This window comes from Curcuma longa, chromosome 15, assembly GCF_044706935.1.
Source record: "Curcuma longa cultivar G26 ecotype Majalengka, Jawa Barat chromosome 15, ITB_CL_G26_1.1, whole genome shotgun sequence".
In the NCBI taxonomy this organism is placed as follows: domain Eukaryota; kingdom Viridiplantae; phylum Streptophyta; class Magnoliopsida; order Zingiberales; family Zingiberaceae; genus Curcuma; species Curcuma longa.
This window is the reverse complement of record NC_133875.1, coordinates 9,246,386-9,258,351: the sequence shown is the minus strand read 5'-3', so window position 1 is coordinate 9,258,351 and position 11,966 is coordinate 9,246,386. Positions and strand designations below refer to the sequence as shown.

The following is an 11,966-nucleotide window of genomic DNA, read 5'->3' as shown; positions in this document are numbered from 1 at the left end:
AATATCCTAATATATCCAAAATAAAATTTTAGACAATCCACAATACATCAAATAAAGATCTACGATCTATGTTGAACACACGGTGGTTCTTATACCACTGTTGGTTTTTATATGCGTAATTTAAAATTTTAATTTTATAAATCATGGCAATAGAAGCGTAATAAATAAATTTATCACTAATTACACAAAAATATATCCAAGGAAACACATGCATGCAAGCATAATCATAAATAAGACATAAACAATTTTATACCTTTTGAATGACGCAGAGCAGAAACAACATCAACTAGCAACCTTGAGCAAGATTGCCTCTACTCGTATCCAAGTCGAGATCTCCTCGAGATGACTTCTCTAAGTCATGTGTCATGTCTCCACTGCGATACTAGTCGAAGGGAGGAGACAAGAGATTCGAGAGAAGACCTACAGTCCGATTCCATATCCGGCGGCTCAAAATAATTCGGCAATACAAATCAAATTGAACGGAGGGGATCACACCTCCATTCGAAGGTCGTATGGTTCTTTATCAAGAAGGAGTAGTGAAACAATATGGTGTGGATGTTCCAGTGGCAACAATTGCCTCGAAATAAAAATCAAATCAAAATGAAGAAGCGATACCTTTTAGTGGAGAAACAACTGTTACTTCTCCATGTGTTCGTTGCTTCCACCGTCGGTTTGCAATTTTTGTTGGCTCCAAAATAGTCGGCCCTTGGGAGGTACTGATCCTTGGAGGATTAGAAACATGTGGTGAGTTTTGGAGGAGGTTCTTTGGCCGGTGACAACAAGAAGCCCTAACAAAAGTGGGTGGCGCCAACTTGAGAAGGGGTTTGCTTGGGCGGCAGCAAGAGGAGAAGAGGGGAGTTTGTTTTGGATTTTTAAAATCTAATAATTAGATTTTTAATCCCTATCAATAACTCTTCACAAAAGATATATTTATAGGTATTTAAAAAAAAATTTCATTAAGAAATATTAACAGAATCTGTTAAACTAAACTCCTATATTTTAGCCTCAAGTTTGGTTCAAAACTAAATTAGATTCGTTCAAAACCAAACCACTTTTAATTAAAACTAAACTAATTTAGTTTATAATTAAATCAAAGAGGGCCCACTTTATCTTCAAAAGATGTAGCTCATCCATGCTTCTTTTTTGATAAAATATCTTCTATATTTATCTTTCGTCTAGTCCAACTAGACTCAATCTCTCTCAATTTGAGAATCTAATTCTCAAACTCATTTTATGTCTCTTGGAGAAACTCGTAGTGCATGTGACATTATAGGTTTCAGATTTATGTTGACCGTCCATAATTAACTATTAATTACGGATCGATTATGAGTGACACCTAGTAGTACATCATAACTCTCAATTAATCAAAAAATCACAGTTGATTCTAGAATCACTAATGAACCTTCAGCAGCTATGGTTGATTGTGTCTCTATTCCTTTCATCATCTTATACCCGTTTAGTTCTGGACATAGTCTATCTGTTAGTCCTCACTAGGTTGACTAAGTCACACCTAGCCCAAGTTGTAGCTCCTTATTCTGCGGATTCAAGTTACTCAAAATAACTATCCAAGAGGATCATCATCTTGACGTGTTATTGCTTTGGACAAAGACTTACAAGTAACAATCTTGATAAATGTCCATAAGGTATACGTCTCCTAATTAAATATAGTTTTGAGACTTCTTATGCATCTGTTAGTTCGTCTCTAATTTTTGACGCAGATGATGAAATGATAGCCCACATCGAGCTGGAGGAGGGACTGGAAATGGATTATCCAATCATGAAGGAGTCCCACGTTCTAGCATCATCTTCTGCAATTTCTACATACAACCAACCAGAAGATATGATGATGGGACCCCCGCAGTATGCACCGGCGACTGAAAGACCATCATCATCTAGTCCGTACCAAAATTAGGATTTTATTGGCACCAGAATTGGCAAGCTACGAAGGGGATACAATAATGAACAATGGGTACTCCCTTCGGCCCAGCAACAAATAGGTGCGCTTCTGGTATTATCCGAAAATATTAGGCTGTATAATGATGTCATATCCAGGTGGGAGTCAATCACCACCAATGTCGTGGACTCAAAAATATGGTCCGACAAAAGATCTAAAGTTAAATTTATAGAAAATTTATTAGGAGAAATAGAGAAGAAGACTTTTGTGCAATGACGGATGATGTACCCTGATCAGTATGATAAGCTGATAAGTTCGCTGATGAGACTCAGAATGTTCTCTCCCAAATCAGAAGGATAATAACTTTGGAAGATCCGACTTCCAACTCAACGGCTGAACAAAACCAAGCTTACCTAGACTTGGAGAGACTGGTCTGCACCAGTACAAAAGACCTAATAAGCTATATGAATCAGTACAAGGAGCTAGCAGCCAAGACTGGCCGAATGTTTATAAATAAGGAATTGTCAGAAAAATTCTACCGTAAAATGCAACCACTAATTGGGAGTAACCTGAAGTAGAAATTTAAAAAAAATTCTGAGGTAATACAATTGGGGTACTTCCTAGGATCCATCATGCATATCAAGAACTACTAGAGATGTGCAAGCAGGCATCACTACAAAGGAACCTAAAAGACCTCCAATTCTGCGCTCAAATTCCAGTCCCAGGCTATTACCCGAATAAAAGAAAATATGGCCTGAGAAAAGCGCAAAGTTACAGAGGTAAGCCTCACAAGACTCATGTTCGTGTTATTAAAAGAAAATATCAAAATGACAGGACAAGGGTGAAGAAGTGCAAGCGCTACATCTGTGGTGAAGAGGGCCACTTCGCCAGAGATTGCAAAAATAAAGTGGGCAATAAGGAGAGAATTGCTATGCTTAAAAAACTGGAGTTACCAGAAGACTTTGATGTGGTATCAGTTGACCCAGAGGAAACCTATAGTGACGCAATCTGCAGTATGTCTGAAGGAGAAGCAGAGACGGAGCAGTATTGTAATATGGTAACTAAAACTCTCGCATTTAATGAATCATTATTTGTGCTATTAGGCGAAAGCCAAGGATGGCAGGTCCAAATCGATATCCTTGAGGAGCAAGCAAATTGCCCCTATGCATGGCGAATTAATGAAGAAGTCAGTACGCTGCAAATCAGATGCCTATTCTGCAGAAGGGAAACAAGTCAAAGGTCAAGACTACATTGTATGAATTGCTTATTAACTGCTTGTGGACCATGCGCAGATTATTACTTGAAGATCGAAGTAAAGACAACACCACCAAAGCAAGAGCAGTTTAATGACAAAAACTTAATCCGGGAATTACTTGATTATATTGACTTCTTACTAGCAGAAAACTGGAGGTTCCATACGGAGCTAAATAGAGTTAGTAAAGAAAATGGGGTCATGGAGGATGAGCTATCTGAAGAATTAACTGAATTCAAGGACGAGCAACTTAAGGAGAAGAAAGGATTGCGCTCCTGGTTAGGCATCCTAAACTATGCTCGTACTTATATTCCCAATTTAAGTTCGAAGCTAGGGCCATTATATGAAAAGACTTCACCGCATAGTGACAAGCGCATGAAGTCTTCTGATTGGGCTTTGGTAAAACAAATAAAAGCCCAGGTCCAAAAGCTTCCGGGTCTTGAAATTTCCCTAGAAAAGGCCTATATAGTACTGGAGATAGATGGATCTATGACGGGCTAGGGTGGAATTTGTAAATGGAAGAAGACGAAGTTTGATACAAGGTCCACTGAGAAAATTTATGCTTATGCACATGGTAAGTTTTCAGTAGTAAAATTAACAATTGACGCCGTTGCCATGGAGACAATGAATGCCCTAAAAATTCATTTCCTTGACAAAGAGGAGATTACTATGCGTACAGATTGTCAAACAATCATAAGTTTCCACAAGTCAACAAGAAATAAGCCATCAAGAGTTAGATGGATTGCCTTCACCGATTTCATCATTGGAACGGGGGTAAAGGTTAATTTCAAACATATAGATGGTAAATTAAATTTATTTGCTGATACTTTATCAAGGTTGATTATGGAGCCCGAGAAGGTGGTCGTCCTTACTGAAGAAGAGGAGTATACAGCTGTAACACAGCAGGAGGAAGCCTCAGCCTCCACCCAATATCCTTTACTGACAAAATATGAAGACCTTATTTGCGAATCTTCAAAGAGAATATTTTCTAAGGAAGAACATGACAAACGAGGAGATATGGCGAGGATAGAGGATCAAGCTTTAAGTCATATCCTGACAGGCATGCATGATCTAGAATTGATTCTTTGCATGAAAGAAATGGATTTCTCTCATAGAGCACACGCAGAAGGAGGGAGGCAGAATCATTGGAGGATACATCTACCAGTTGTAAAGGAAAGTCGACGTGACCTCTGGAACGTCGTAGAGCGTATGAAAAGACTTAGCACCGAGATAAAGATGGTTCGCCCGTGAAGCTGGTGGTGAGCCCAAGGTGAGTAAGCAACGTACTAATGTAAATTATTAAGTCACTTTAATAATTGCATGAGGACTGAGCCTCGGGGAGCCATCCTTTGCGAATAATATTAGTTGTAAGATAGGATGTGTGAGTTGTAAAGTCTTGAATGGCCAATAAAGGTGAAAGATCAAAGGACGATGGGGCTAAAAGAATGCACCCGCTTTGATTCTTGCACAACTTTGTTCGTCTATATAAGACTAGTGAGTGTTCAGGGGACTTGAGCAGTCCCAAGCCGCTTGTTCCATAAGAATTGAGTCTGAGAGTTCTTGTAAGCTTTGAGCTTAGGAGTAGAGTTTGTGTAAAATCTTGCTTGAGGGAAAATAAATTCTGAGCTTATCTCGGGTTTGATTTTCAATTCAATTCCAAGTAAGCGATCCTTCATTTGGGTAGTGAATCCTCTATTGGCTGCTCAAACACCTTTGGGTCATTCTGCTTATACCTAATCATCCTGAGTCTATATCTCCATAGAGATGCTGATGTCAAAGTATAAGTCTCTATGACTAATATGACTTGAATACCTCAAGTCGGAGAAAACATGCACTTAAGTTGCAATTAGATCTTTATAGACATTCATAGAACTATATAAAATCTCATAGCAGATCACTCCCAATGAATTAGTTACCCTTAACCATCATCCATATGTTAATTCTAAATATCTCAATATTTCTAAATAGTAAGAATCGACTGTTTGACAAAATCAAAGAGTCTAACATATGTCAATCTCACAGAATTGATGATGTCTAATCTCATTAATTCATTGACTAAGAAATATTTTAATATGTATATAATTGCACATGTAGAGATATCCACTAATTATGATTCAATCATAATTTCTCTCATACTATGTATTATATTGTGGACATCAGTAATTGACTTTAAGATCAAATTAAATAAATAGAGAATTTAAACTCAAATAGTGATTTTATTTATCTAATAAATAATATAATATTTAATGCGACTGTCTAAGGATACCTCTCAAATAAAACAATGATACCATGGGTGAATGGAGGAACAATCATGTGGGCAATTGACTTGGTTACCCAGATGCTCTCTTATGTACACATAGCATTTAGTGAGTGGAGAAGTAAGTAACGACCATTAAATCTGGTCTCCGATTATTACTGATGTGGAGATGCTCTTTTAACAACTATATAAATCCTAGAAAAGGCACACGTATGTGAGGGTATGTTACAAACACACTTAATCATCTTCTTCTTCTTCCATATTTCTATTTCTTTCATCTCCTCTGAGTCTCTGTGTTAACTTGAACATCGGAGTGGTCATGTCAAGTCTCTTCAACGTCCATCCTAACTCTCGTGTGAATATTGTAGATTTCTTTGGCGTCTTTAACCTCTCTTAGATCTTCTCCATCGCCACCTTAGTTGTCATCTCTCATTGATTTACGTGACTGTGATCTCAGATAAGAACATATACCAAAAGCTTTCTTTAATTTTCTTGTACTTTTATGATCGTAAGAAATTTCTTCACCTCCCATATTTGACCAAGGAGAAAATACCATAGGTTTTCGAGAGTGATCTATTGATGGATCATAAGTCATGAAGTATAAAACTAGGAACTACATAACTATGTTAAATCTCTGTGTTAGTGATTGTAAGTGTTTGATTTCTTGTATATGTTTATTTTTGCTAGTAATCATTTGTGACCTTGCTATCTCGGTAGTAATCATTTGTGACCTTGCTATCGAATGCAAGAGTGCCGTAGAATTATCAGTTTAGGTTGTTATTCACCCCCTTCTAATTCAACCATGTGATCTCCAATACCTCATAACTCTTTGGGGTGCAAAAGGAGGTGTAAAAGGACATGAAATAAAAGTTCTTTAAAAAGGTTCTCTGCCTTTAGAAAATTCTACATATTTTTTTATAATTGACTCACCTTATTATCATCTGATTAGTTCACGATCGAGTCGTGCATAGAAACTTGAGGTTTCAAATCATACAAAAAGTTGAGATCTCTTTTTATAATTTAGGGTATATTTACAATATTTTCACTGTTACATAAGTGAATAAAAAGATCTAATAAATATCTAGTTTTCTATCACTTCAAATATTTTAAAAATCATTTCTCTTTACAATTCATTAAGCTTTTTCAATTTCTCATCTAAAATAGTGAGGACCAAAATGTTAGGCGTTGGAAGGCCAATGCCCGAAACTCCTCCTCTACCCGTATTTCTTGAAGATTATAAAACAGCCCTACTTGTCCCTCTTGATCCTCTTTCACTCCATCCGATCCGCACATTATTATAGATCTCTAGATACTCTCAACTCTTGCTGTGATCCCACCGCACAGCGCGTATATATACTGCTTTCTTCGCCTCGATCAAACATTCTGACCATTAATAGATGAGTTGGGATCCGTAACACATGCATGCACCCAATTACTGCAATTTTTCCCTCTACTAATCTTGAAGATCTAAACTAGCCAACGATATGATTCTACTTTAGCGTACACGCAACGCAGCATAGTAATATGCTCTCTCCATGCACTGGACTTAGCAGACATGATCCGTTCCATGCTCCAACTCTGAGCTCTATAGATACTCAGACGAGTACTACACATGCATCTCCAATGGCCGGCATGAGCAATGCTTCCTCCTTTGTTCCTCTCCTTCTCCTTCTCCTTCTTCTGCTACTCATCCTATCATTCTCTTTCTTCGATCAGCAGCGTCCCTACAATTTCAAGGCCCCCCTCGCGGTATTCCGCGACCATGAGTCGCCAGCCTCAGCTTTCTCTTCTACTTCTATAAAATCTGATGAGGATGCTAGAAAAGTGAGCTGAGCTTGATTCTAAACGCTGGCTAATAGATTTTAAGAAAAATGTTGTGAGAATTACTGCCATTAATGTGGACAGGCTGAGTCAGTACTGAGGAGGAAGAGCAGTGGTGGTAGTGTAGAAGAAAGCCTTGTGGAGGCTCGAGCGGGCATTCGATGGGCAGCGTCGTCTCGCAATTCCACTTCCACGATTAAGGCAGAGGGTTTCATTCCCAGAGGAGCCGTTTACCGCAATGCCTATGCTTTCCATCAGTACAAATTAAACTACTCGTGCACTTTCTTTTACGCCTTAATATTTAGCTACTGAACGCATGACATGCTCATAATTGATATGCAGGAGTTACGTTGAGATGGAGAAGAGGTTGAAGATATGGATATACAAAGAAGGCGAACCTCCGATCGTCCACGGCGGCCCGGCCGCCAGCATCTACGCCATTGAAGGCCACTTCATCAGCGAGATGGAGCGCGAGGCGAACCCCTTCGTGGTCCGCCATCCTGCCCAGGCCAACCTTTTCTTCCTGCCCTTCTCCGTCGCCAACATCGTCCATTACCTCTACGTCCCCGGCGCCACCGATTACTGGAGCCCTCTCAAACGCACCGTCGACGACTACGTCAAGGTCGTCGCCCACAAGTACCCGTTCTGGAATCGAAGCCGCGGCGCCGATCATTTCATGCTCTCATGCCATGACTGGGTAATTAATTAATCGTATATATGAATTTTCATTAACGAATTAAAGCTAATCAAGCGTTTATATGGCGCACGTATGTAGGCTCCCTACTTGTCCACGGTCAACTCGGAGCTCTACGGCAACTCGATCCGTGTGATATGCAACGCGAACACCTCGGAAGGATTCAAGCTCGGCGAGGACGTGACGCTGCCGGAAGTGCATCTTCCCGACGGCCGGCTATCGCAGCCCCCTGATCAGAAGAACCAGCTCCCCATCGAGGAGAAGACGATCCTCGCCTTCTTCGCCGGGGGCTCGCACGGGTACATACGCGAAATCCTGCTCCACCATTGGAAAGGAAGAGACGAGCATGTGGCGGTGCACGAGTACTTGCCCAAGGGGCTCGACTACTGGGAGCTGATGAGGAAGAGCAAGTTCTGCTTGTGCCCGAGCGGGTACGAAGTGGCCAGCCCGCGGATCGTGGAGGCCATATTCATGGGATGCGTTCCGGTGATCATCTCGGTGAACTACACGCTGCCGTTCTCGGACGTGCTGGATTGGAGCAGGTTCTCGGTGGAGATAGCGGTGGAGGGGATCCCGGAGATGAAGAGGATACTGGAAGGGATCCCGGAGAGGAGGTACAGGGAGTTGCAGAGGAGGGTAATGCAGGTGCAGAAGCACTTCGTTTTGAATCGGCCGGCGAAGAGATACGACGTGATACACATGGTGCTTCATTCCATATGGCTCAGAAGGCTAAACTTGAAGCTCGGTTATTGACCAGCATCATCCAATGTGTTAAATATGGATCAAATGAGGAGAGGAGCTATATATTTTAGCCATAGATCAGGCCAGAATTGAGTTTAAGTTGAAGTCTAGTTTTCGGAGGATTCATCATAGAAGATGCATTCCTTACATACTCTCGACTCATGACACGTGCCCGTTATTTCTTATGGTACAATTTATTAATACTAAGATTGAAAATAATCGAAAATTAGTGTATTAAGCCTAAAATTTATAATAAAAGAGAGCCCCTTTATTAGAAGCAAAGTAATATTCATACGAGTAGTATCTTTTTATAGAATATGAAAACAAATTAAAGCTTAATAAAGATGTTATAGAGTTTCTCCCTGCAGCACGCCCCTTTCTCTTCTTCTTCCTTGCTGAGATTCGTGAGCGAGGGCACAGTGACATCGAGTTCGCGGTGGGTCTTCTGGCTCTTGCGGTGTGGCTTCCGGTAGGCGCAGAGATGGCTTTCGGTAGGCGCTGAGATGGCTTCCGACAGGCACGGAGGTGGATTTCGGCGGGTTCAGAGAGAAATTTCAGCAGGTGCGGCATCGCGGTCTCCACGGTGGAATTTTGACAGTCGCATCATCGTGATTGCGGCATCGCAGTTGCCGCGCAGGGCTTGCGATGGTTCCTGGCTGCGATGGTCGGACGGTGGTCCCTGACTATGGAGGTCGGACGGAGGTGCCTGACTGCGGTGGTTAGCGGCGAAGGCTAACTGAGAAGATCTCCAGTTTCTCCCTTGTTTCTGTTGTTGTAAGGAACGGGATTGTTTTAATTTGTTTGTTGTTACTGTAAGAAACAGAGCTGCTGTAGCTCTCCTTCGTTATTGTCGTGATAAACAGGGGAGGATGATTGTTGTCTTGCCATCAGAGCTCTTGTGAAGGGTTGTTGTTGATCGGTGAAACATTCATCAAGAGCAACTATTTCGGAGAAGAAACGTCGTTGATAACTCTTGTGAATATCTATCCAATCGTTATCGATTAAGCCTCAATAGTTTGACGACCATCCACCATCTTCTTGGGAGCTTGTGAAGCTTTCAGAGAAAGTCCCATCAACTTGAAAATGTTCCAACTATTTGTCCGTTATAGGCGGTCAAAAGTTGGCCACCGAAAACTACATCGGGAATACGATTCTCGGTGATAGTTAGAAAGCCCCGAAAACGATTGCGACAAACGTAGTTACATGGTTTCCGGAATAAGGTTTCTCTTGATTCGATCGTCATCGATCATCGGCTAGTACCGAAGACGATGACGTGACTCGTGGCTTCCGAAACCGTCCAGACGGGAGCTTGGCGTGGATTACCAGTAGAGGCGGGACCCCGACGAGGATTGCTCGATTGATATCAATACCGCTCAATCGTCATCAGAAAGGTACACTTAGAATAATTTTATTCTGTAAAATTTTAATTTCCTACCATGTCTTGTAATTGTTATTACCTGCTATGCATACGTGTATTGTTTAATAATTAGTTGTAATAATTTGTTATATTTCTGTTGCGCATGTTTACGAAATGTGTAGACATGCACATTGCACCGGGACGATCCCAACACTATCTGGTTTGTGGGGGGGAGAAGCGCTTATCCTTGTTGAAATTGGCATGGAATCTGTTTGAGTTTAGACCTTTGATTTAGGCAACTCTGCTAAATGAGCCTTTGAGCTTGACTTGGTCACTGAAACTTGAGAGAAGACAGCCTTGAGGCTAGGCGCTTATCTATAGTGTGCCAGAATTACAATAAGAGAGTCATTCTCCATTCTTTTCAAATTGATGACATCGTATGGAAGAAAGTTAGGCCCATAGAGGATGTCGGGAAACTGGAACCTCCGTGGAACAGACCTTATTAAGTCACGCAGAAGCTAAAATCTAAGGCATATTATTTAGAAGACTCTAAAGGCAAAGGGCTCAATCGACCTTGGCAAGCTATACATTTACGACCCTATCGCATCTAAAACATTGGGTATTACTTTTCTTTCATAAATTACTTGTCTACTGTACATATTTTGATCTTTGCAGTGTCAATATATCATTTGTCCAAACTTATGGTGTTTCCACGAAATCAAAGACATACGTGTGCTCCCACGTAGAAGACTCATACATGTGCTCACGTGTAGAAGACACATACGTGCGCTCCCACGTAGAAGACTCATACGCATGCTCCCATGCAAAAGACTCGCGCGCAGATGTACGCCCCATTCGGATGCCTGATAAAGTAAGAGCTAAGTTTTTAGTTTATGTCAACTCAAATAAAGTTTCTTGCAATTATTATGAGAAGTTTCCAATACTATAGCAACCTCACTCACCAACAACAACCCTCGAGTCCCTGTACTCAAGCCAGCCATGCTCAAGTCCTCGTACTCGAACAACAACCCTCGAGTCATCACACTCCAACAACAACCTTTGAGTTCTCGTACTCGAACAACAACCCTCAAGTCCTCACACTCGAACAATAACTTTCAAGTCCTCACACTCGAACAACAATCCTTGATTCCCCATACTTAGGCCAATCATACTCGAGTCCTAACACTCGAGTTGATAACTTTCGAGTCCTCACACTCGAATAATAACCTTTGAAGTCCACACACTCGAGCTAACAACACTTGGATCTTCACACTAGAACCTACACCGAGTCTTTCAAAAAATACGATCTCCCCCAAATTCAAAGATCTTGGTCCAGCTCAGCTCTACTTGACTCTATCAAACCAATCATGCGGTTGACTCCCCTAGCTCTATGTATGATTCCCTTCAGAGAGCTTAATAACGGAAGGGACAAGTGTGCCATTTCATTTCCAAGTTTATATGTATCTTATAGTGCGCGATCGCTCAGGTCACTCATTTCTCTCAACTCAACGTACAATTAGATTACAAAATAACATTTCAAGGGAAGTTTTTATTCTATTGGAAAAAAATATAAGAGTTACATTTGAAAAAAGTAAACTTTGGTTGAAGAGTTACAATGGCAAGGAGCAAAAATAAGAACTAAGATTGCTCTACGTTGTCAAAGTCTTCAGAAGGGATTTTGTTGAAGACTTTCTCCAAGTCTAAGAGAAAAATAAGAGGAAGATAGCCAACTTCTCGTATTTGTTTGGTAGCTCCTTTAAAGCTGTACCTAACCATTTTAATTATATGGTCGTCAAGATGCTTGTATATCTTCTTTTTCTTGGGCATCCACCGTTCCTCCTCCTTAGTCTTTTAATTCTTGAGTTCTACCTCCTTAGCCATTAAAGCACTTTTCTAAGATGTCAGTTCGCCTTCTTTGACCCCCACTTTCTGCCCTCCTAGACTGGGACT

General features: G+C 40.8%; 1 protein-coding gene across 3 annotated transcripts; it reads left to right on the top strand.

Annotated features, from left to right (window-relative positions):
* The first annotated feature begins 2,197 nt into the window (after positions 1-2,197).
* LOC141846777 (putative glycosyltransferase At5g20260) lies at positions 2,198-8,671 on the top strand. 3 transcript variants are annotated; one of them, XM_074734822.1, is made up of 4 exons: positions 7,027-7,227; positions 7,309-7,481; positions 7,567-7,921; positions 8,000-8,671. In XM_074734822.1, exons 1-4 carry the CDS (start codon positions 7,027-7,029, stop codon positions 8,669-8,671), a joined length of 1,401 nt encoding a protein of 466 aa, XP_074590923.1. The 3 variants fall into 3 exon arrangements, with proteins under 3 accessions (XP_074590925.1, XP_074590923.1, XP_074590924.1); XM_074734824.1 differs by lacking the exons at positions 7,027-7,227; positions 7,309-7,481 and adding an exon at positions 2,198-2,229; XM_074734823.1 differs by lacking the exon at positions 7,027-7,227 and having other exon boundaries at positions 7,324-7,447; positions 7,566-7,921.
* Positions 8,672-11,966: the final 3,295 nt, after the last annotated feature.

Bases quoted from the DNA above. Each gene is read 5' to 3' on its own strand.
- LOC141846777 (XM_074734822.1), top strand. From the start codon at position 7,027: ATGGCCGGCATGAGCAATGCTTCCTCCTTTGTTCCTCTCCTTCTCCTT. The intron at 7,228-7,308 runs GTGAGCTGAGCT...TAATGTGGACAG, and splicing joins CTGATGAGGATGCTAGAAAA to GCTGAGTCAGTACTGAGGAG. The intron at 7,482-7,566 runs GTACAAATTAAA...ATTGATATGCAG, and splicing joins AATGCCTATGCTTTCCATCA to GAGTTACGTTGAGATGGAGA.